The sequence below is a fragment of the Sander vitreus genome, chromosome 11 (genome assembly GCF_031162955.1).
Source record: "Sander vitreus isolate 19-12246 chromosome 11, sanVit1, whole genome shotgun sequence".
NCBI classification, from domain to species: Eukaryota; Metazoa; Chordata; class Actinopteri; order Perciformes; family Percidae; genus Sander; species Sander vitreus.
Window position 1 is genome coordinate 23,402,079 of NC_135865.1, and position 26,073 is coordinate 23,428,151.

At 40.2% G+C, this 26,073-nt stretch overlaps 1 protein-coding gene across 1 annotated transcript in view; it reads left to right on the top strand.

Moving 5' to 3' along the window:
• Positions 1 to 45: 45 nt before the first annotated feature.
• Positions 46 to 26,073, top strand: part of slc49a4 (solute carrier family 49 member 4) — a 49,482-nt gene continuing 23,454 nt past the window's right edge. The window contains exons 1-5 of the mRNA XM_078262416.1: positions 46 to 476; positions 5,267 to 5,360; positions 14,985 to 15,256; positions 15,891 to 16,020; positions 20,619 to 20,727. Coding sequence (XP_078118542.1) covers positions 182 to 476; positions 5,267 to 5,360; positions 14,985 to 15,256; positions 15,891 to 16,020; positions 20,619 to 20,727 — 900 coding nt within the window. The 5' untranslated portion in view covers positions 46 to 181. The remainder of the gene's footprint in view (positions 477 to 5,266; positions 5,361 to 14,984; positions 15,257 to 15,890; positions 16,021 to 20,618; positions 20,728 to 26,073) is intronic.

Sequence of the window (26,073 nt, forward strand, 5' to 3'; positions counted from 1 at the left end):
CCACAGTGTCACTACCCAAACTATTTCCGTTCGGGCATGCGCAGTAACGTTAAGTAACAGCAACAGAAGCTATCGGCTAGATTTGTTTTTGGACGACAGAACCGCGTCGAGACGTCAATTTCCCGTTGTTGTACAGCCCTTAAACCGGAATTTGAACAGAACTTACAAACAGACAGCTAATATGGGTGCCGGTTCGAGCACAGAGGCCGAAAGGGAGCCGCTGCTCGTCCCTTCACATGCGGAGACAAACAGTCCGCCAGTAAACAGCAGAGTGTACGGGAGAAGATGGCTGGTTCTGACCCTGTTTTCCCTGCTAGGACTCATGCAGGGGATGGTATGGAACTTCTGGGGTCCCATCCAGAACTCGGCCGTTCACGCGTACGGCTTCACCAAGTCTGACATCGCAGTTCTGGTGCTGTGGGGCCCGGTGGGTTTCGTCCCCTGGCTATTGTTTATGTGGTTAATGGATAAAAAAGGTGAGCTGTTTTAATTTGGTACACTGTGTCCTATCATAACATTATGTTGATTTCCTCGTTTCTCTCACCCCTACCAATCTAATGAGATGTTATTATCAACCTTAGTTAAGTCCTCGAAACACGATTTGATGGCTCAAAGGTTTGTTGTTGTCACTTGACATCTCGATCAGTCTTATCTTCATATACCATTAGTGGCGATATCCGGTGTAACCTTACACACTATTCTATTATCTGTCAGATTCTATTTGAGTAGAAATTCCAGGTATTTAACGTTAATCACAGCAACATATTTGGTTCCAAAAAAACAAACGGTGGCTGCTACAGGCTAAGGCCCACACATTTTAGCGGTTATCAGTGGTAAAATATACTTGCACTGTACATAAGTACACATTTGAGGCACTTGCACCTTTCTCTTCATGACACTTTCTGCCAGGGAAATATTGTACTTTATTAAAATAAAAAAATTAAATATTGTATTGTAACTTTATACATTTCTTATGACAGCTGTAGTTTCTAGTTACTTTACAAATTAAGATTTTTGCATACAAGACATTCAAAGAGCTTATCAAATATAATGTTTTGTTGTAGATTAAACTACCCAACAGTTTATATAAGTACAGCTGAAACAATTAGGCTAGTCATTTAAACAATTCATCCATTGACAGAGAATTGATTGGCAACTATTTTGATAATTGTAAAAATATTTTCATGGTTCCAACTTCGCTGCTTTTCATTTGAATTTTTTTTGTCAATTTAAATATTTTTTTTATAATTTTTATTTGAAGATGTTGCTTTGGGTAATTGCTCACTATTTACAGAGTCAATTGATTAACCAAGACAATAATTAGCAAATTAATCCATGGTAAAAAAAAAATCATTATTTGCAGTCCTAGCCTACAAAATAGTTTTATTAATGCATGAGTAATAAGAATCTAATTATGTAACATATAGTATAATAGTATAACAGTCACAGGGGACATTTTCTGCATTAAGTACTTTTGCTTTCAATACTTTTAGTACATGTTCCTGATTAAATTGACATACTTTAACTTTAAAAGTAACATTTTCAATGCAGGACATTTCTACGTTGGGGTTGGGGTACTTTTACTTATATAAAGTATAATCTGAATACTTCATCCACCACTGGCTGTTGAATGAAAATGTTGACTCCATAGTATTTAGATAGGGTCACTTTTTAAATACCTTTTGATAGCATAAACTTTTGGCCAGTAGATTTAAGGGTTTTTCAGTTTCTGTCAATATTTTGACAAGTTGAAACCACAGAACATTCTGTAAAGTGCCTTTGCCTGCAGAAAAGCTCTTGACTTCAGCTACTGAGTCAGAACACACTTTACCTAACCAGTTCCTCTGTATCACCTGACTGACGCATAGTAGTTCATTCCTGGGCTGGACTATCTAATGGCAAAAACAGTTACAACGCAGTAGCAACATTACAGTCAATAGGCTGCTGACGAATTAAAGACCACAGGATACATCTTTCCAAGAAATTGCACAACACATCTTGTGATCCTGATTCATCAGCAGTTAGAGGTTGCTAGGTGTTTTGTTGCCTAATTTAAACAAAGGTTGTCAAAATAAATCTACTGCTCTCAGTGAGTGGCAGAAACTTCTTACTGACAAGACTATAATGTAAAAGTAAATTACTTTATTCCACTTTATACCCAGTTTGCAGCTCACTCTGCCTCTGAGTCACATATTGAGTTAGGGAAGCTCATTCAGCACTCACAAATTGTGTTAAGCCTTGGTGTGACCTTGTTTAAAAAGCCTCTATGACATCCAGAGGTTGCAACAGGCTTACACTGTGTTATACACACTCACTGGCTCTACTCCAACTTGTTAGTGTGGAAAATGCTTGGCCTCCCACTGGGAGTTCCCCCTATCCAAAGGTAGACACAGCAGTTGCCATCCATGAGAGGTTAGAGTCTTAAGATCAAGTCATATGTGATGCAGTCAGGCATAGTAAGCCTACATAACATGCTTAGGGTATGACATACATATGCTGATGTTGCAGAATGTGCCAGAGAGAGCTCATCTGCCTAATTACTGTAAATAGTGTGTTTACATGCAGTTTAAAAAAACGATTATTATAGTGTTGTAAAGCTTGTAAGTCCTGCTTGCAGCAGCTGGCCTCTATGGCCTCTTCGAAATATAGGTTACTGACTTTTTCTGTCACTGACAGGGGCAAACGCACTGCACCTTAATGAAACACACGCAAATAGACAAAACGCAAGCAAATTAAGAAAACATCTTCATAAATTTGACAACACATGCGCAGCATTTAGCAAACGCGCTGCGAATACACACAACACAACCAAATACACGAACGCGCTGCAAATACACAAACGATGCAAAAGAAAAGCACACAATCCCCGAAAACAAATGCAACAAAAAACCTGCTGCATATTACACAACGGAAGTTCTCCAGGCCTCTAAGGGGGAGCGCTAAGTTGAACAGCTTGATTTTCGACCCCACGGGGAGAGAGCGCTCTGCGTTTTTATTACCACGAGTTTACAGACACGTCTCTGCTGATTATCACCTGTGACCTGAGCCAATAAACTAGAGCCACACCCTCCAAACGAGATAAAACATATCTCAAACACAGACTTAATATACAGTCTATGATCTCAAAGCAGTTTGCCCCTGTCGGCCACCGTACACATGCGTACAGTAATATCACTGCAGCAACATTATTATGACATGATGCAGCAATGCCATTGGATTACTGCTTCAGAGTTGCTCTTTGAATATTAAGTTTAAAAAAATCCAATGTTCCCATGAAGAATGTCCATCACAAGTTAGTCTGAGGTGACGTTGACTAATTGTTTTGTGTGACCACTAATATTCAAAGATATGCAATTTACAATAATATGAAACAGAAAAAAAGTAGCTCAGTTCTCACACATGACAAGAGAAAGTTTGATATCATTGCTTGATAAATTACTTAAACACATTAGTGATTACCAAAATGGTTGTCTACTACCTGATTAATTGACTAATTGTTTCAATATTGGTTAGGTCTTTTTCAACAATTTCCACTTGCATGGTTACTACATGCCACACACAACTAACGTCTTGTGTATGGGACCAGCTTGTTATGTGCCTCATTCAAGGGCACCTTCTTAACTGTTGTAGGCCTCTACTGCCCTAGGCATTTCAAAGAGAAATATTCAAGGCATTTAAAAATTTGTTAAAAGTCCTCTCTTCTAACTGACTAACCCTCCAGAGGCATCTGAAACTGTGAAACCTAAATGAAGCGGAATTCTTTTTAAAGGCTCATTCCACTATAGCATCTTCTCTAAATCAAGCTGACACTGAAATAAAGCTTTGTCTGATTCAGTTCTCACTAAAGCTGTGTGCCTTGATTTAAAAAGAAAGGGACAGCTGACAGAAAACTAATATTCTGTTGAGGGATTTAATTCCAAGTCTATGACGGTACTTGTTGATACTAGTGATATGTGTAAAAATTTGATGCTGCGGAACACAAAGAGACAAAGGACTGACTGCATGCCCACGTCAATATAAAAAAATACAGCCTGACAAACTCCTAACATGCACCATGAGGCCGTATTGGCATGTTGTGACCTGTTTTTCCCATCAGGGATCAATAAAGTACTATTCCACCCCAGCCCTGTGTTATCTGGTGTTAGTAAGAGCTTTGGCTAAAAAAACAATTCACATGGAAATAGAAGAACAGGGAAGTGGGGAGAGTTTCCTTAAATGGGCGTCATGTGGGGGAAACTGAGAATAGGCAGGTGGTAGAGCCGGCCCCCATATATAGAGGTTTACTCCTCGACGCAGCGGGCCCGGGTTCGACTCCGACCTGCGGCCCTTTGCTGCATGTCATTCCCCCCTCTCTCTCCCCTTTCATGTCTTCTGCTGTCCTATCAAAATAAAGGCTGAAAATGCCCAAAAAATAACCTTAAAAAAAAAAGAAACTGAGAATAGAGACTAAGTTGATAGAGAAAGGCTTCTTGTCTGTACTACCGCTTTCACATAGGCCATATTAAACAAGGAACTTCAGGATTTTTTTTGCACGTTAGTGTTATACGTATGTACCACATGCACTTAGTTGCCAGTTTATTAGGTACACTCAGCTAAAACGAATGCAGTCGTTTTGGCCACCTCTCTGTATAAAGCACTTTAAATTACTGTACATCCTCCAAAAATGATCATACAGCTGAATCAACAGTTACAGAACATTATAACCGTCATGACAAAAAGGTTTATTGTAAAACTGTTGTACTGTGTATATGTGTCTTTTTAAATGGTTCTGAAATTAATTTTAAATTAATCTGATTTTGATTAATCAGTTAACAGAAAATGAATCTGGAACAATTGTTTGCCAATTAATCATTTAAGTAAGTTTTCAAGTAAAAAAAACAAAACTAATTTTTGCTATTATATTTTTTCTGTTTCTCAAATGTGAGTTATGCTGTTTTTTATTTTTTATTTTATTTAATGTCTCTGTTAATTAAACATCGTTGGGTTGACGTGAAGTGTTTAATGTGAAGATGTCACCTTAGTCTCTGGGATATAGTAATTTTCACGTTTTTATTTTTTTTATTTATTTTTTTTACATTTTACAGACTAAACAAAGACAAGCAACATATTAATCAAGTATGAAGTAGTCATTATTAATAATACAATTATTTGTGATAGGAAAACATTTTACTATATGGGTTGGTGACGTCTCAGCCTCTTATCCTCTTTTTTTTAATCTTTCATAATTTTACTCTCTTCTCCCCTTTCCATCACCTGTCTCTTCCAGGTTTGCGGGCGTCCCTCCTCCTCTCTGCGTTCCTCATGCTGTTAGGAGCAGCTTTAAGGAGCATCCCTCTGACAGACCAGCATTTTAGAAGATGGTAAGACTCCTCTGTGAACATTAAAGTGCTCATATTATGCTTTTTGGCTTTTCCCCTTTTACTTTATCGTGTTATATATCTTTTTTGTGCATGTTATAGGTTTACAAAGTGAAAAAGCTCCAAACAGCTCTATTGTAGTCCAGCCTTTACTTTGTAAGACACGTTATAATGCTCGCATAGCTGCTAGCGTGGCACTCCCTCATACTCTGCTTCTGACTGGGTAGTAGTCCTTATCTAGGTACTGCGCATGTGCGACTCCCAACAAAGATGGAACAGAAGTGAGATGCCTCACTCTGTAGCTAAAACAGAGAGCTTAACACACAGGGTGAAAAGAGGAGCTGCAGCAATGTGCAGTACAACAAAAATATGGTGTTTTTTTTGAAAATTAAACCATGTAAACCTATTCTTATAAAACCTCTAAATACAATAATGAACCTGAAAATGAGCATAATATGAGCACTTTAAGGTACCAGATGGTTCAAGGAGGCAACTATGATGAATCTTTGAAAGGTTTTGGAAAGGAGGCAGAGAGTGACCCATGCTCTTCATAACTTCCATAATTTGATTCATTAGACAAACTTTTCAAACCGAGTGCCAGGACCAACTATGTACATCAGTTTATTGATAAACGAGCTGCTTGCCAAAGTTAGGACCTCTCCTTGTCTAATGAGTTCCTCATGATTTGTGATGTAGCAGATATGATTAGTAAATTCACAGAAAATTAATCAGACACTGTATTTTATAATTGATTTATTGTTTCAGTCATATTTCAAACTGGTTTTAGCTTCTTAAAGTCAAAATAAACAAACAAAAAAAAAGTCAGTTGGGTACAGAGCTCCACGTGAGCACGGGCTTTTATGACTGTCAATATAGCCAGCATCTAACGTTAGCTACTCCGCTGTGCTGTGGAGTGATGTCTGGCTATGTGAGACAAGTGTCTAGCAACATTGTTGTGGATGCTCCGGTATCAGCCTGGCAACCAACGTGAACTTCGAGTCTGGGGAGGAGGGGGCGGGGGAGACGACTCTCTCCAGTATTTTGAATTTATACTGCAGTAACTATTTTAAAAACTAGCTGTCAGTATTACATAGTGAACCTTTAAAATAGTTAAAAGGTACAAAGGTACAAATTCAATCATCAAATTCAGTCATCCCCAGTCTTGAAGTTCACAGAGGTTGCCAGGCTGAAACCGCAGCATCCACAACAATGTTGCTAGACGGTTGTCTCACATAGCCAGACATTACTTCACGGCACAGCGGAGTAGCTTACATTAAGTGCTGGCTATATTGACAGTCATAAAAGCCTGTGCTCACGCGGAGCTCTATACCCAACTGACAGACACATTTATTCGGCTTAGAATTACGGTAGGAACCGCTAAAAACAACAACCTCGCTGTCCTCTCCACCCGATGGACAGGCACACTTCCTAGGCTTAGAATTATGGAAGGAACCACTAAAAACACAACAACCTCGCCGTCCTCTCCACCCGACGAACAGACACACTTCCTCGGCTTAGAATTACAGTAGGAACTGCTAAAAATAACATAACCTTGCCGTCATCTCCACCCAACAGAACACACTTTATTGGCTTAGAATTACGGCAACAATCGCTAAACACACTGCAAACTCACTGTCCTCTCTTCCTGATTTACAGCCTGCCTCTCTTGGCTAAAATAACTCACTGTTTTCGGTTACGGTCGCTGAACAAGCTACACATTGTAAACAACCATGGCCCGCTCGCCTGGTCCTCCGGTAACGTTAGCAGTTAGCAGGGTTAGCATGGAAAACAGTGAGTGGATGGAGAAACAGTCAGGATCACTTTACTGGCTGTGTCCCAATTGTTTTTGCAAGTAACAAACTTGGGTACTCTAGCTATATAATTGTGTGAGTACACAAATGTTGAAATTACATAAAATGCCCGCCCCTTGTAGCCATGATAAATTAGCCTAAAGCTAATGCTAACCTGTTCAGGGGGAAATTAGCCAACTCTGCGTACTTTTGGGCTCTAAGCTATCTCCATCTTTCAAATACATCTCCAATATTTACCCGGGGTTTGTTACGTCTCTGGTCACGCAACTGTTAGAAACATGCCGTTTTTTTTAGGTCAGGTAGAGTCTAATCTCCGTTGAACCCGTTTGTTTGCTGCTTTCATGGCTATACTAATGTTACAGCTGTAACTAGAGATGGCCCGATACCATTTTTTGCTTCCCGATACAGATTCTGATACCTGAACTTGCGTATCGGCCGATACCGAGTACCGATCCGATACCAGTGTGTCATATATTTTATTATGTTTTAACAACTGTATACTACTATCCCTGTATGGATGTGATATTTTTTCTATCTTTGTTGTCAGTCTGGCTCAGGTTAAACTCTTTGTGAAACACAAACAATGAACGCCACAGAACTTTCTTTTATTATGCAGTTTGACAGTCAGTTATTATGGAAAAAGAACATAAACTACTTTAACGTAGATTTTCTTTAGGGCTTTATTACGTGGTATCAGATCGGTGCATAAACTCCAGTACGTCCCGATACCAGCGTTTTAGGCAGTATCGGAGTCGATAACGATACTGGTATCGGTATCGGAACATCTCTAATTGTAGCGCGCTGGGTTAACGTTTTTACAGGTATATCTGGCAACGTGGCCTGGCTGTCAAACTGGGCAGTTGATAACAACACACAGGCCAAAACACAAACAGAAATTCCGTCACAGAACGGAAATTTCAAAAGGAGAAAATACTGGCATTAGCATTGTTGTCAGAAAAGATAGTATTTCAACTTGGCATGTTTCCTTAATAGATGATTATGCATTGGGGTTATTTTTGGATTTATTACAGTAAATATATTATATATTGAACCTTTAAGGGATCAAAGTAAATAAAAAAAGAATCTGTCATGATGGCGACAAATCTACCAAATTGTATGGCAGTCCGTCTAACAGTTGTGTGGACATTTCAGTCTGGACCAAAGTGGTGGACAGACCATCCATAGCCGCTAGCATGGCTAAAAGTATAAGCGGCAGATGCTATATTCAGCTGTATTGATTCTAACCAAGGTCCAGTTTATTTTTCTTCAAAGTAGAGACCTGTAACTGGTTAGAGGGACATACCGAAGGCATTTCACTGTTAGAGAACAGGATTCTGAGAGACAGCTCAATACTGGGTGGATCCTTTGCTTCTTTTTTGTGTGTGTCCTTGCCGTCGGTTTCCTCCCATATCAGACAGCACTTTGACAGGCCTTATGTGGAAAGCATAAAAGAATCCCATTATTCTTAGTGTTTCATTATCAACTTTACTCATGAGCTCAGAGAAGGTCATTTCAATTATAATGTACCTTTTAAAAATGTAAATGCATTGAATATTTCTGTATGGTAATCTGCCTAATGATTACTTTTTGGCTCATAAAATATCAATACATAAAGGAAATTATATTTCCACAGAATGAATCGCATATCACTTTCACTCCATGGATTTGAGGATATTTTCAAAAAAGTGTGTCTTTTAAGAGCAGATAAATCAATTTTGTTTCTCAATTTCTTTCTCTCCGTGTTTCATGAGGCTGCGGTTAGAAAGCCATCAGTGGAGTTAACAGCCAAAGGTGCAGTGATACAGGCTTAATGTACGGAAAATAAAATGTTAAAGTATATTAAGAAGAAGAGGTGATAGAATCATAATTCCCTTGTGAGAGTGTTTTGCACCCTGGATTTGTTGCCTCTCCGTTAGGGGTGTTGGAATTCATCATTACATCGATGCATCGCGATGCGGACCTGGACGATTCTGCATTGATGCAGTGACAGACCATAATCGATTATTGCCTATTGATGTTACTTATTGATTTTCCGATTGCTGCTTTTTTTGTTTTTGCATTTTGTCTGTTGTCTGCTGTGTTCTAGTCTATATCCCTGACGTTCCACTTCCGGGATTGCTCCGGTGCCGCAGGAAATTCCACCGGATGCATGTGTTTTCACCGATGTCCATTTCCTTGCGCTTTCTTTGTGTTGGAATTCTAAACTCTGGTGGATTTATGAGGACTATTGTTAACTGCTCCTCAGATCTCTGCATGGTAAATTGAGACAGCTAGCTAGACTATCTGTCCAATCTGAGTTTTCTCTCGCACGACTACTTTACAGTGGCTCCGTGCGGAGCTTAGCGCTGCCCATGACGATCGTGATTGGTTTAAAGAAATGTCAATAAACCAGAGCACATTTTTCTCCCATAGGGACCCTCCTCTGCTCCGCAGCATATGGATGGTCTGGCAAAGCGAGACTAGCTGTGTTCAGACTCCGCTATATTCAGGAAGTGTCTTTTTCAAGAGCAGATACAATAAAAGGGGAGTTCATATACAGTATATCTGACTGCTTAAATTTGTTGATGAAAACCATGTGTAGCAATAAATAATAATATTGAGGAGGTGACGCATCGGGATATCAAATCGAATTGTTGACAGGATACTCGTAATCGAATAGTGAGACCAGTGAAGATTCACACCACTACTCTCCGTGTGGTTGTAGCATTCTCTATTCGTGTGTTTCTAACAGCTCATATTAATAGCACCAAGGGTTCTTTCCACAGCCTTGAATCAAGAGTAACAACCTTTTACATGAGTCCATTTCTACATGCTCATACCAACATGTAGACTAAAGACATGTTTCTGCAGACATCTCACACTGTTAACCTTGTATAGATCACTGCGTTACATAACAACATAATCTGGTCTTGGTTGTGTTTTACAGTGGCACCTTTTACAGGCCACACAAGGCAGGGACCTACCTTTACCAAACAAGAAAAGAGCATATTTTTCTGTAGAAACTTTTTATTTCACTGGGAAATTTGGCTGTAAAAACTTGAGCTTAAATCAAACGTATCCTCTGGAATTTGTCATTGCTTTTAGTGGAATGGCTATGTCCTTAATCTTCAGGACGTTGTATTTACCTGGCTGCATAGTAAACCACACTCACAATTATGGACCCTTTTTTATTTCATGGACTTCCAGAAATTATAGGGGGAATAGCTGAAGTTTTGTTCTTATCTGTAAATCAAAACCCAAACCCAACTCAAAAGTGTTGTCTTTAAATTTCCTTTATGTTAATACTACTTAATGATAAAAATGTGTAGTCTCTAACTCCAATCCAGATGACACCATGAGTGGTTATTTTCTCACAGATCCTCCTGAGCCACAGACAGCATTACACAACTGCTTCCACAAGTGAATTCTCGATGTGTAAAATTGGTGGAGTTTCCCCTCTTATGATCATCATGAGATCATTGATGGCAGTCAGTGCAACCACAATCGTTGCTTTGTTTTAAGCTCATAAACTTCAGGTTCACAACATCTGGTAACTCATGAATGAAGGTGTCTTCACAAACCTGAAAATGTAACGTAGGGCTCAACCTTTCTCCTGACCCTTGTACAACAACATTCCTAATGCAGCTTCACTTGACATTTGTGAGGCTTTTACTGTAAAGGAGAAAATACAGTCAAGTAGAAACAGGGCTGCAAAGTCACAAGAAACCTTTTCCTCAACTTGTTTGGATATCCACGGGTCAGGATTGTTTAGCGGTCAAACGTACACGCATCAGTGAAGTGCAGTCAGTGCAGTACAAAAACCAGTATCTCCAACATGCTTTAAGTCTCACCCCTCCTGAATCCAGTCTCTGAATCCCGAACAGGTCCAGAATATATCAGTTCTTAGTGGTTGCTAGCGCACAAAGTTTAAGGTAGACTTGATGTGAGCTGTATGCTGCATGGATGATGAGGACAGCCTTCCACAGCCATGACCTCAGCTCTTTAGATACAGTATTGAGAGTGGAAACATGATTGCATAATGAAAGCCATGATAACATGCTTTACACAGCAAATGTTGCTTCGGACACAGTTCAGCCTAATTTGCATCTTAAATGTAATAGGTCATAACTCTTGAAGCCATTTTTTTTAATGGATGACATGGGTTATCTCCGTAAAGTACAGGCTGATATAACCATGTAGCTCCCTGGATCACCAGTAGATGTCACTCTTTGCTTTGCAGTAGTGGAGATAACGCAGTATCAGGCTGTGAGAGCTTTGATTAGTGACCTGCGTCTGCTGCTGTGTGTGCCGGCTCTCATAAACAGGATATTTTTGTCATATAAGACATATTGGTTTTGATGATGGTTCAGATGACCCGAGAGATAGGGAGGGGGCCTAACAAAACAGTTAAGTCTAGCTGGCTCCAGAACTTTGAATGTGTGAAGTTCAAGGGCATTGCAAGAGCGCTCAAACACAGCATTTGAGTTTCCTGCTCCCCTGATCAGTAGACAAATGGCGACAGTGAGAAGTTCCCTCGACAGCCAGCCCCCTGCAGATCTGTGTTTGTTTCACATGCCGTTTTGTGTTTTTGATAGCCAATTACTACAATGTATTTTCATCACATCCTCTTGAGGAAATAAACCGCCTCTTTGTTTTGAGTTTTTAATTTCCTTTTTAGGAAATCAAAGGCAGTTGTGGAAGTTCCTCTCTTGTATAACCAGGATCTTCTTTGTAGCTGTCACGTTTGAAAAAGATCTGAGTGTTTGTTTTGTGATATTCAGATAAGAAGAGAAAAGCCTCTGCTGCATCAGTGGTCACTGATTAGACATTGCTGTGATTAGGTCTACTCTCTAATCAAAGACAAGAAATCCTTACCCTCTCGTTTTCAGGCATTCACTCTCTCTCTCTCGCTCTCGCTCTCTCTCTCTCTCTCTCTCTCTCTCTCGCATTTAAATATAAACCAGCTGTGTGATTAGTAAGTGTCTATCAGTAAGAGCTCAGATTCACTCAGACACAGTCTGATTGGCCATGAGAACACACTGTGGGTCCCGCAGCAGGCTGTCACATTACTGTGACAATTGCTGTGGTGTTATTTTCAAGACAGAATTGGCCTGGCCTTTTTGTGATGGCAGAAACGGGTTTGTCAGCCCTGGCGGTCCAGAAGCAGTGGCAGGATTTCACCACAGTGCTAGCTTCTTTGTCTCATCCTCGATCATATTCCGTCTGACAGGGTTCATCAATACTGATTAACTTAATCATCCAGTTGAAAAAAAAGCTGCTCCCTTTCCTTTCTTTCCTTCTCCTGCCACAGTGCGGCAATCCTCATGTTACTCACCATCCATCCTCATCACCTGTCACATTAAAGGCAATTTTTGTAGTCACATCCATCCTGGGAGCAAAAAGACCGTAAGACTGGGGATTGAACTTTAAAGCTTTCAAGTACTGACCAAACTTTGTGACCCAAAGTTTTAAAAGCTGTGAAGTTCTGAAAGCTCCAATTAAGGTCCAATTATGTTTGTTTATTTATTTATTCAGATACATGAACTAAAATTATATTTTTATATTGCATTTTATTTACACAAAGCTTATTGTGTTGAGACAAACTTAAATACTGGTGGACTTTAAAAGATTGGCTTGTTTTGTTTTGCTAAATCTAAAAAAGAATGCTTTGAAAAAATAAGGTTGAGACAAAAGTATCATTTAGGCCTCTGTACTAAATATGAGGTCACACTAGGTCACAGAGATGTTGTTTTAAATTGCGCTGAGTATCTTTGTTGCTTTGATAATCAGACAAACTGGATTTGGAATAATCATGATGTCTAATGAGAAGATACAGTAGAGCAGGTGTATCAGTCTGGTATCTGGAACATTCCCAGGCCTAAATGAGACTGTAATTACAGGATGTGCTCCAAAACCTGCCAGTTGGGCGTGGTTTCCATTCCATTTCAATTTGGCACACAAAACGGAACATGTCGACTTGAATCAACTGTTCTGTGCAGCAGGTAAACTAAATACCATGTGTCATCAAGAATATAGAGTACAAATACGTATTTCCCATGGATTGTTGTGGCTGAATCCAAAAAGTACTGTACTGTCTCTACCAACGCTTAAAAGCTGTGAAAAGATTAAATTAACCTTAACTACCGCATATCTACCACCTGCTGCTAGTGATATTCATGCCTGAAGACAACTCAAAGGCATTGAAACGTGCTGCAAAAATATAGAACCTTAACATGGAGCACAAATCTATGAACACTTATATCCTTGTCTTTAACTTGTTTTTTGGAGGTACTTTGCACATGTAAAGAACTAAATATCATATTCTGGTTTGAGAAACCTGTATAAGATCAGACATATTTGACCTAAATCAAGTGGTGGTAAGTTTGTAAAACAAAGACATCATGACAAGTAGTGTAATGATGATCTACATACTGAAGTGAAAAGTTTAACACCGGTAGTGTGGAAGATACATTTTATCGCTTGTCAATCTCGTCTTCCATCACTCGAGGAAAATAGCGGAGTGGTAAATGCAGCAGTGTCCTGACACTGGGTTCTTCCCTTAGTTGCTGAGGTAACTCACTTGGCACAGAAATGACAGAGAGGATGGATGTGGAGGAGGCAAAGAAGGGCCTGCACCAACACAGATGACCAGATGAGAAACCATGATCATGTTTAGACTCATGTCTAGAGGGAGATGAATAACCAGGTTGTTCTGTGTTCCATGAAAATGTCATATCCCAAATATGATCAAAACTACGGTGTAACTATACTCAGACATACTTAGATGGAAATTCACTAATCTGTAATAGAACACTATTGAAAACTCTTGTTTGGTAATTGAGCAATAAAGTAGACACATAAAAAAAAATCTACAAAGAAAGGCGTAGGATGACTAAAAAGTAAGAGCCACAGAGTATTTTAGAAGGTGCTGGTGTGTAGGTAGATGTGGCAAGGAGATATAGGGGTGAACAAAATGTTCTCCAATCAGTCTGTCACTGACCACTGCACTTTGTATTCTGTCATTTATCTGTGAACCCTTGAGGCAACAGCAACGTTAAAGAGAGCTAGAGGGCAGAGAAGTGTAAGCACACGGTAGAGACAAACAAACAAACAAACTGGTACATGCCTGCTGGAAGTCAGAAGAGTTCGCTTTTTTAAATGTAGGGCTCGTTATTGAACCTCAATACTTTTCTTTTTTTTTACCAAACTAAACACGTCCGTAGCACATGGTGTTGAAAACTGTCACAAAGCAAAAGATGGCATCGGTTTTCTGTTCAAATTTGTAATCTTCTTTACCTATTCTCTGATCACATAGCTCCTGAAATATCCATATAGATTGCCAGCATTAGACTGTTTGTTTATGTTTAGGTGAAGTTCATGTATGGCTATTTATGGTGTTGAGGGGTCTGATGGCATCAGGAGACATCTCCGAGTACATCTGTCTTGCGCAGCTCAGTCTAAAGATGCACAAGTGAGACAGTGACTCTCAGGGGCAGGTTCTTTGTTCTTTTAACTTATTTATTAAGTTGTGTAAGTTAACTTACACAACTTTAGTGCCTGGTCTCACCGTTAGCATATATTAGCCTTATTGTTATTCTTTTACGTGAGTTAGTCACTATGCTGTGGTAAAATGATTTCTTTAAAAGATTGTGAACCTCATGCTCATCACAAGATTATAATTCTTGATATTTGCTATTCAGAACTGCACAAAATGCAGAAAAGCACAGATGTCTAACACACCCCTTTATCACAGTGTTGTGCATGATTCTGTTTTTTTCTTTGTGTGATGTTATTAGTGAAGAATTGAAGCTATTTTCTCCTGCTGTTTCTGTCATAGGTTGATACACGTAGGTCAGTTTCTGAACGGTTTAGCTGGCCCAACCATAATGAGCGCCGGCCCCTTCCTCTCCACCACATGGTTCGCCCCTGACCAGAGAGCCACAGCAACTGCAGTGGCCTCACTCTTCTCCTACCTGGGAAGCGCTGCTTCGTTTGTAATAGGACCTCTGGTTGTGCCAGCCCCCAACGAAACCCAGGCAGCAACCACGATGGTAGCAGCAGTTTCCGACAGCTCCATCCGGGACAGAATCCAGCTGGTTATGTATGCAGGTACTAACAGCAAGCGAAAAACCTCTGAGGGCGTGGAGGATCGATAGCACATCATTTTGACATCATGTCAGCCCCGTCAAGGGACACAAATACAATCAGGCGAGGGGATCCAAGAATTGTGCAGAAACGCCAAAAAAACCCAATTATAATGTTCATAACCGCCCCTCTAAAAAATAGATTGCTGGGACTGTTATGCTTAACTGATTCAGAAAATTAAAAGCACGCTGAAAAGAGAAACGAGCATGCTGTAATAGATTGAGGCTGCAGCTTTTGTTTAACCTAAGGTAGTATTGTTATTAATTTTTAAAGGACAAAGCAGACACCTTTTGTGAACCAAAAGTTTTGGAGGTCAAAAACCAAACTAAATCAATGTGAGTGGGACTGCAACTCTGTCAAGGAGAAATGTGCAGCTGCTGCTCGATCCATATTTGATGTCAAGAGCAATGGAGCTAAAATAACCAAACCGTATAATGTGTTGCTTCTCCAAGAGTCTATAGCCTTGTCTAGTCGGCCATTATGTTCATTCCAGGTATGATTTGATTTGATGAACTTTTAAAATGTCAAAATAATCTGACTTCCTCATCTATGAATTAACATGTATATCTCTTTTATCTGTGTTGCTGTGCTCGAGCAGAGTTGGCTGCAATTGCTGTACTTTTTGCGGCCGTCCTACTGTATTTCCCGTCACGCCCACCGATGCCTCCCAGTGTGGCTGCTGCAAGCCAGAGACTCAGTTACAGGAGCAGCATCGTCAGACTTCTTAGGTAAAACACACACACACACACACACACACACACACACACACACACACACACACACACACACACACACACACACACACACAAACAATACCACACCCCTTGTTTCAGTACATCATTGAGTATGCCTTACTTGATGTGTCCTTGATTCAACTTGGAGTTGAATCAAGACACTTCAGTACTGCATTTGAAATTAGTTTCAGGTGCTGTTATGTTTTACAACTTCAAGAAAGCGGTCAAGCGCATATTTCTGCAGCATCTTCAATGCTCTCTAACTGCTGTGTCTACAAATCTATTAGGTCTAGTTTGGTTTCTTATTTGCTGATGCGTTGCGCGCTTCTTGGAAAGTGACAGAATCTTGCTCTGGAGAAAGATTTGGAATCTTAATGAAGGGGTCTGCCACTCACCATCTGCTTGGGTTGTTATCAAAGAAACCCCAGCTTTCCCTCTAGATTCATTACTAAGATATAATAAACCGGTTGCTTTTGAAAACTACATCATCCTCTGCATCTGTACCATCAGGGTCAGTGGTCAATGTATTCCAAAGACACCACTGATGCATGCGGTTGGAGAGAGAGATGGTCTATTATGACAAGGTCCTGAATCTCAATAGTTGAATGCACTTATTGATGTTTCATCACCTTTTTTTGTTTGAAGAGTTAAGATGATTCAATCACACTGTAACACCCCCATCACTACACCCTGCCTCACTTTCCACCGAGGCAATATTTATTCTCCAGGCCATGAGGAAATAGCATATTGCCTGAGGAGCGAGTGATGTGCCTTTTGCCTAGCTTGTGGAGGAATGATGCCTGTGGCAGTGGCCAGGGAAATAAAGGGTTGGAGAAGGGAGAGGAAAAGCTGGGCGATGGTAGCCAGGAAGTTGGCCTAGCTTTGTTGGCTATACTTGGTCCCTTGCTGTACAAAATAGCTTCACTACTGTGCCATGCTGACCAGCACAGAGAGGCTCAACTCCCTGCAAGAGCTCCCTCAGATAGATGACAGGGACCAAGCTGATATCAACCTAATGCATAGTTACAGAGAGACACACACAGGCACACACAGACTGGCCAACTTAACTAGGCCATCAAGCTGAGAGGGTTTCTGTTCCACTTGTGATAGGCAGCCTTCCAGTGACCTGTTTGGCCAACGTGTTGTATCTCGGTCCAGCAGCATCAAGCCTTAGAATTCTCCTGCAGGGACTGGACATGGAAATTGACTTTTGAGTCTTTGTCTTCATGTGTACTCATACAGATGGTAGACAAAATAATGTAAACACTTTACGAAAAAAGGAATGCAATCATAAAGAGTCACAAATTAATATTTTTATATTAAAGTGCCCTCATAAATCCACTGTATGATTCCTGCACAGTGCATAACCTCAAAGTTACTGGTTAGCCAGTGAGAAAAGTGGAACATCTAGCAGCTAAGGGATCAGATATTTGTTATACCTGATCTGTTTAATAAGGTCAGTATCGGCCCTGATACCGAACCTGCACATTGGATCGGTTTGTATGTAGAAGCTGACAAAATGCTAACCTGCACGTGGTAGCCCACTAGTCAGTAAGTTTGCCTGATACATTCAGTACATGATCCATTGATGGATCTGTTCATCCATTTAGCCTGTCAGGGTCTGAGCATTGGTTAATGATTTTCAGCTTGAGGAGTGCTTCCAGCTGTTCACATCTGCTTCCACAGCAGCAGTCTAATTGGAAGCCTTGAATGTCGCTGCACAAGGTGTAAAGTTATCATTGTATTCTGATCACAGTGTTAGGGAATACTAAACAGCCCAAAGCCTGAGTATTGATGATCCCTCCCACCCCAGTCTAAAGTGAGCCATACTCACTTTAGCTTTGAAAGTTGTCACCTTGATGCATTGATCTCTAGCCGGGTCTGCCAAGGACAAATGGCACTTAGCTGATGATGCCGCCAGCTTTGAGACTTCTTCGGAAATATTTCATCACCAGTAGGAAAGGAAAGAAAAAAAGTCCCCTCTCTTACAGAGTAGCTAGTGTCTGCTTGCTCACATTTAGTTATCTAAATAAGCTCCCGGACGAGGCAAAAGGTGCATGGATATTGATTTCCTGCATTTATGGCAAGGGCAAGGTTAATGAAAAGGGTGCTGGGAGGAAAGCACAGAAATCACAGGGTTTTTTTATGTCCCTCCATACTCTCCTCAAGGCCAAGTAGCTTCGTACTGCTTAGGACAAGACAGTACTGCAGCAGGGAGACAGGCTGTGTTTGTTTTTCTGTGGAACCAAAGCATTCTGTGAATAAAAGAGATTAATTGTCTGAAGGGCCCCAGTGTCAGGAAAGGGAAAAGGGTGTGCATGTTTACAGCAACAGAGATTTTGCTGTACAGGTTGTGTCTTGGGACAAGTTCCCCCCATAGTTTGCAACTGAAAGACTAACTTAAAGCGTGTGTGAACGGTATTTGTCTGTGTGTGCTGAGCGTTTGAAGCCATAGTAGGGATGCAGGAGGCCCAAGGTGTTCTCCAGATGTCCCCTCATGATACCGCTCAGGATGCTGCCTGCATTATAATAAACGAGGCGGAGGGAGAATAAATGCTGGCGTTAAACAGTATCCATCAACAGAAAAGAGGAGAGCAGGAAAAGAAAACAATCTATGAATCTGCTGCCTGCTCTGCCAGCCTTGCCTCATTCGTCAGACGCTGATTTGATGATTCTAATCATATTGTTGGGGTTGAGGAGGTGGCAATGATTTAAATCAGCATACCACCTCATTAGGTCGAAGGTGATTAGTGTGGGCATTCCAAGTGATTGGAATTGGGTTGCATGTGATTGGAGGGGTGCCATATACCCTAAAAAGGTGAGCTCTGTGTGTTGAGACTGCATATGCATACATAACTAAACATATGGAGGTATCTTCCTTTTTTCCCTGATGATCACAGTACACTGTGAGCTGATGAGATATTAGCGGACAACAAAAATATTTGTAGCCTAAAGCCACTCATTTCAGCTTGTTTCTATCGCTTGTTTGTACAGTTTGATTTCAGTTGATAAGTAGGGTTGGGTATCGTTTGGATTTTTACGATTCCGATTCTTGAAAAACTGAAAAATTACATCAAAGATGTAATATGTTTACTAGCGATCACGTGCAGTGAATGGTTAATATGCTTTTACGTTCGTTTTGGTGAGCCCAGAGGGGAAAATATGGCATTTTAAAAGTAGCCTACACTTATGGTAGCTAGCTAACAGTAGGCTACAGAGAAAGTGTGAAATTTTTACATCCGTTTCGGAGTGACAGAGGGAAAATATTTCATTCCTCACATTAAGTGGAACCGATATGAGGAAGCGAAATTTGCGTTCCGGTCCAATTCCTACCGGTTGCGTAGGAACTGGTTCCATAGTGGAACCGGGTTTCGGTACCCAACCCTATTGATAAGCAGCTGTCAGTTGACAATACATCTTTGCTAGAGTTGAAGAGATAAGCTGATTTATCAACTGATCAATGGACAGAAAAGTAGTGTGCAACAGTTTTATAATCAATAATTGATCATGCCAAACATTCTCTCGCTTCAAAGCTTTACCGCGTAACTTTTTGATATTAATGAACGTCCGTTACATTCAAGCCATTGCCAAATGAGTTGCTACAAAGCTAATTAAGAATATTACAGCTCCACACAACTCGCTCAGTATGGCTATGTTCAGAAGATTGTGTCGTCCGGCGACTTTCCCGCGCAGAAACTCGAGAGAAGATAATTACCTCTTCTGAAGAGTCCATGCGTGCATGTGTAAAGTGACAGTATACTGTGGGCTAGTAAAGAGACCTGGAGCCGATGGCAGGCCTTCAAACACCAGTGAACAAAAGGGAAGGGAGACATTCCCTTATGTCGCTTTCACTGTTTCATCTTAGGCCAGTGCTGTTAGGATGTAGGTTGTACCTGGAGGACATTTTTGTTTTTGGGTTGTAACTATGAAATCCTTTATGACACTGTGGAGGGTATCCTCTGGATTAGAATCAACCACCAAACATCACCTGTGCAGGCAAGGAGTCTTCGACACACATCTATAAATATCAGAATATTTCCCCCTTTGTTATAATGAGAGACTTTAACAGCAGAGGTGAAAATACTATGTTGGAATGATTGAGGAGGGAAAACAGAATGTAGTAAATTCCTCATTAAATTCATATGGAGATCTGCCTATTTAGTTTTTAATTTGAGCAAAATACTGCATGTTAAATTGAAGAAACTTGTTAAATAATCATTGATGTGCTGTGAATTATATATTGTTCCCCATGAAAATGGATTGGGCTATTTGAGCAGTAAAGAACCCTTTAACCCAGAGAACAGCAACATCTTCTTAACAGTCTGTTTTCGAAGAACATACATGGGTATAGTTAATAAATAAACCAGAGGGAAACAAAACAACAACCCCCTGTCTTTTCACAGAACTTTATGTCCAGCATATTATTTAGGACATCAGGACACATTATGCATCTAGTTTTGCATAGACACACTTGGTCAAATAAGTCACCCATATTCACAGTTTGAGGAGAATCAGTACACAAACAATTAGCTTTTAATGTTTTTAATAAAGGTTCAATGTGCAATCTTGACTCTCCAAATTGCCCCATTTAGTAACCTGCGGTTCCTGATGATTGCACTGGCCTATGCAGTCCCCACAGGAGTGATTGCTGGCTGGGCAGGAGTCCTCGACATGGTACTTACACCAGCCAACGTCAGCCAGGTAGGCAGCAAACACACACACACACACACACACACACACACACACACACACACACACACACACACACACACTTGCCTACAAAAATAGGGGTGAGAACATATTCTCTAGTTTTCATCTTGATCCCTGTTTAGGTGGATAAGTTGCAATGAGTATGAAAGAGATATAGAGGCTTGCCATTCCATTTACCAGGTTAATTTTCCCTTTTATAAAAACCTCCACTGTGCCAGCATTGGCATTTTGCAAAGCTTTCTACATCTGTAGCCCACTTAGATGAATAGCTGGAAAGGTTTCTCTTCAGTCTCGTTGTTGCATCTTGAAATACTTTTCAGAAACTTGTAATGTCTCCTTAGAAAGATGCCTGTCCAGGTAATGCTCTTTAACATCAATGCACAGAAGGCATGCATTGTATTTTAAAGCAGATCTGAAATACTGGAGATGTTGAGGGATAATTAACCCCAAGGCTTCTGTACTAACATGAGAAGTGCATTTCGGTGTAGAAAGGCCTCCAGACAGCTGAACTTTACTGCAGTAGTTTATTAACTCTCTCAGAAGGAAGGAGGAAAACTCTTTCTGTTTTCCACTCATTGAACCTACTCAGAGCTTCTGGAATTTACCATTTGCATTCATGTGCACCATCTTCAGTGTGAGACAGACCAAAGACAAAGACACGTTGAGTTGGGCTAGGAGTTTACAAATATGTAAAGACATGTTCAAGGAGTTCAGATCAGCTGTATGAGGGCCATATTTAGTTCAATGTGTTATATGTCACTATTTTTGGTAGCCTACTATAGTCAGTATGTACTTTATTTTCTTTATTCATTGAAGCCTCTATGTTTACAGGCTTGTGGTGATGCGCAATGTGCTATAGGTACCAAAAGAAAAATCTATGTTTGGTACTGCCAATTTGTTTGTTTTGTCATGGTTCATGTGTGCAATAAACATTACACTTTGTGAAAAGAAATCGTGGCAGAGAATCGTGATATCAATTCTAAGCTAAAAAATCGTGACTCATACAGTATTTTTCCCCGAATCGTGCAGGCCTAATTGGGAGTGTGGTGCAGGTTAGAGAAAAAGCTCTGTATAGTTTGCATCTTCCAGGTCTCGACACAGCAGTATGTCAAAAGACAAAGGGAGAATCTTTTCAAGGTTATCATCAGACAGGTGCTGCTGGAGAGGAGATCACACAGAGACAGAGGGTGAGACACTTCTCATCATACATCTATCTTTATACCTCAGTGAAGAGGTAGCAGAGCGCATACCAAACTGTTCTTAGATTTCATTTTTTTGTTGTCAAAAGATTTTTTATCTCTCTTCCATATTTCTTTTATCCACGCTCGTTAAGAAGATAAAAAGATTGTTAAGAATAAAAGTGCGTTGCAATGAGGTGAGCTATGTTACAGCATATCCCTTGGGTGCAAAACTTTGAGCTCAAAAAATAAATGAAACAGGCTAGATGTGCATCTAAACGTGGTGAGGTGGAGTACTACTAATGCAGCAGAAGATTTCTGAAAGATGTCATTGCTCTTCCTGCATAGAGATGTTTGTTCTTAAAGTCAAGTTGAACAGAGGAAAAGCAAATACTGCATCTTCTTTTTGTTTAATCTCACTATGAACCCGCAGACCCAACTCCCAGCTTTAACTCATCCTGGTTTCTTATCTGCTGTAAGCTTTGTTGATTCAGTCAGATTCAAGCACAGCACAGAAAGATGTTAAGAGAGAGAAATGAGCATTTCATACAAACACAAGATGTGCTGTGTATATATAGACCGTTTTTCTCTTTCTATCCCTACACTTCCATGCATTTTCATTTGAACACATTTTCTCCGCTTGATCTTTTCCCTTGCTCTTTTATTATCATTCTCTCATCCATGAAAAAAAAGTAACTGAGTCTGACTGTTTCTCTGGTGATGTAAAGTATGCAAGAAGAGCCTCGGCCAAAGGTACAATTGATAGCAAAATAGCCATTTCATACTTTCTATTAATGTCCTCATGCTTTTCTATAATTTGTTAATTTAGGTGCAAATGGGTGGTTACATTCAGGTGTACTCACAAACAGATGTGTATACTTTGGTACTCCTTTCTTTTGCTGATACCTGCTACATTGTACTGCTGCTATTGCTATTCTGTGTGTGTAGCCTGTGTCAGCCTGTTATGGTACAAAGTGTACCTCCAGTTAGTGCTATCTATGCAGACCAGATCCTGCTCCGAATGGGCAGGATGCAAGTATGCTCATTTTTCACCTAAGTGCACCACTTGCATCCTGTCACACTCTCTTCATTTTTGCACATCGGGATCTGATGTAATGCATCCCACCTACGTGCCAACTTTCAGCCATCGTAGTTTATTTCCACTGTCTGCCTAGTGGCACATTTCTGCCTACTTTTTGGAGGTCTCTTTCTTTCTCTCCCTTTCCTGTCCATCTCTTCTCCCTCTCATGGCAGCAGGTCTGGTGCTGCATGCTCTCATACTTATACCATATCCAATAATGACATCTGTATTGTAGATGTCAAATTTTGTTTTCAGTTTTCTAAAGTGCATACATTTGACAACTTTGCTTAACCTCGGTTTCATGCAGTCAATTATCCCCCAGATCTTGTTTCATCTCTTATCTGCACACTGATCTATGTCAGCTTCTTTTCTTTCAGCTATTTCTTCAGGGTTCCTGTCCTATAATATAGACGCTTCTGTCATCTGTTTTCACAGCTAGTCATGCGGTCTGATCGAGAGTTAACAATGGCTGCTGTAGGGCAGCAAGAGCAGTTGTCATCGAATGGGACAAATGTTGCTGCCTACTTTCTAAGATTGGATTGGAAAAACAAACTTGTGCCCATTCCTCAGCAGAGGGTCCTCAAACTATGGTAGTAGTAAAATGTCCTTAATGACATCATGATGGCAAAAGAAACATGCCCTGCAGATGGCAATCACTGTCCCAGGACCAAGCCACCTGGTGTGTTTACTTACAGTACTTGCAAGGATTGATTTAGTAAATGAGAGGCAAAAAGTTTTAGTTAGGGGGAGGGAGGGGGGAAGAGACACTAGGTGAGGAAAGACGAGGGGGGTATAGTATACAGATTCAAGCACCTTGGGGGACACTTTACTTCATGTTGACATAGTATTTTAAAGGATTGTCCTTGCCTGGAACAGGGTAGAACCGCAAAGATTAATCGATTAATTGATCAGTTGTCAAATATGAAATTATCCAAATTCTCTGATTCTAGCTTCTTAAATGTGAATATTTTCTAGTTTCTTTACTCCTCTATGACAGTTAACTGAATATCTTTGAGTTGTGGACAAAAGAAGACATTTGAGGACGTCATCTTGGGCTTTGGGAAACACTGATTGACATTTTTCACCGTTTTCTGACAATTTATAGACCAAACGAAAGAAGTATTTGATTAATCAAGAAAATAATCATTAGTTGCAGCCCTAGAACAGGAAATCCACGTTTCTCTCTTGGTCGGGGACAGCGCCTCAATGGTCAAACCTAAGATTCAGAGCAATGTGAAATTTTATCTTGGCTTTGGGACAGTATACCAGCTTTTTCTACCTCAAATACTGGAGGGGTTTAAAATAGTTTTCCCAGTTTTATCCAATCTACATGAGTGAGAGCTGTATGCATATTCTTGACAGAATATCAATCAGCTGATTATTGGAGTCCACAGTGTTTGTACCTTTTGTCAATTCTGTTTTTGATTTTCCTATAAAGAATCTCTAGATAAAGTAGAGGAGTGGAGAGTGTACAGGTAATGACTTCAGGTTTGCATTTATGCTTTTTGCCGATGTTTTAGTTCTTTTGGCGTCTAGCGCACACTGGGTGGCTTCTAGCTGAGTATAAAGTCATTCATATGAGAAACGGCACCCACAAGTCCAAGGCTATGCTTCTCTGCCAGGTGGATATACCTCTTTGGAGTTGCTGAGAGCGTTGCTGCCAGACGTTAAAGAGTTTAGTGGCGCATAGCAGCCATTAGAATTACTGCTTCTCCCTTTTCCACACTGACTTCAGCCCTGCAGACAGAGTGGTTGCTGCTCGGCCCAAAAAATAAATAATATATATATATTTTTTGACAGAATCACATCTCAGTGGTTGCGTTGCCATGCTTGTTTCAATTTTGTGCCTGAGATTGTGCATTATTCTCAAATTCAGTCAGTCTGTCCGTCCTTTCTGCAGTTATACTATTTTGACAGACAAGAGCCAATAAAAGACAATAGGATGGTGAAAGAATAAATGGTCAGACACAAAGTTGTAATATTCTTGGTTTGGATCTGATTTGGAACTTGGTTAGTTTAGGATCTAGTAAAAGCAGTTTGAATGTCTGCTGAGCGAGCTCTGCTGTTGGAAATGTGCCAGACCTGCAGACAGAAGCAGCCAGCATAGAGCTTCAGTATCACCATAATGAGTAGACTCAGGAAACGGGTACCTCACTGTGCTCAATTGTTTCCTTAACAGAGAGTTGCCATATAGAATTCACAGAACTAGAAGGCTTATCCAATGTGTCCTGCTTCTTTTAGTTTGATTGCTGTTTTGTATTCCCTTATAAAATCACTTGAGAATTTCTGGAGCATTTTTTAACATTAATCAGAATGCATGGTCTGTCTTCAAATGGAACACTTCCTTGCTATTAAAGTCTGTTTTGTGGATTTTCTGGGATTACGTGAAGGGAGCTGGTGTAGGAATAGCATGTAGAACCAAAGCTAAGGATAAGGTTCTTGATTATTGGCTTAAAATGGCTTATAACAAGAGATTGAAAGAAAGAAAGAATTAGTGAAAACAAACATGTTAATGTGTCAAGAGCCTTGAATCCTGTCTTTTCCTACCCTAATACCAGTCATCTCCAGCTTATTGACACAATCGCAATACAGCAGACATGATTAAGCTTCAAACCTGGCCTTTTTAGGGTTCCAAGGCACTAAGAATACTGCAGTTAATTAACTCAACCCTGCACATAAAACACAGTTATTTGCATCTCAGAATTGAAATGGCTTGGCAAGCAATTTGTGTTTAGCTTTCTAAATTGGTGTACAAACTGATGTGACATTATACGCCTTAGAAACCCTGGTGCTGCTTAGCCTACATAGATGATAAGCAGCAGTCATAGGTACCCTGGGTTTGTGGGTGTTTAAAAATGTTTGTGAATCAAATATTTTGATCCATGTCATTTATTCTTTGGGGGGTGCAGTTCACCTCACCAAGCTGCCTCGGGCCATGCACACAAGCATCTTACAGAAGGCTGGCACGCACACAGAAAATATTATGAAATTTTGACATTCATCACTTACTAAGCCAGAAGATATTTTAAGTTTAATAACTTTGATAGTCCACTTTTCTTCATTATAGACTTTCATGAC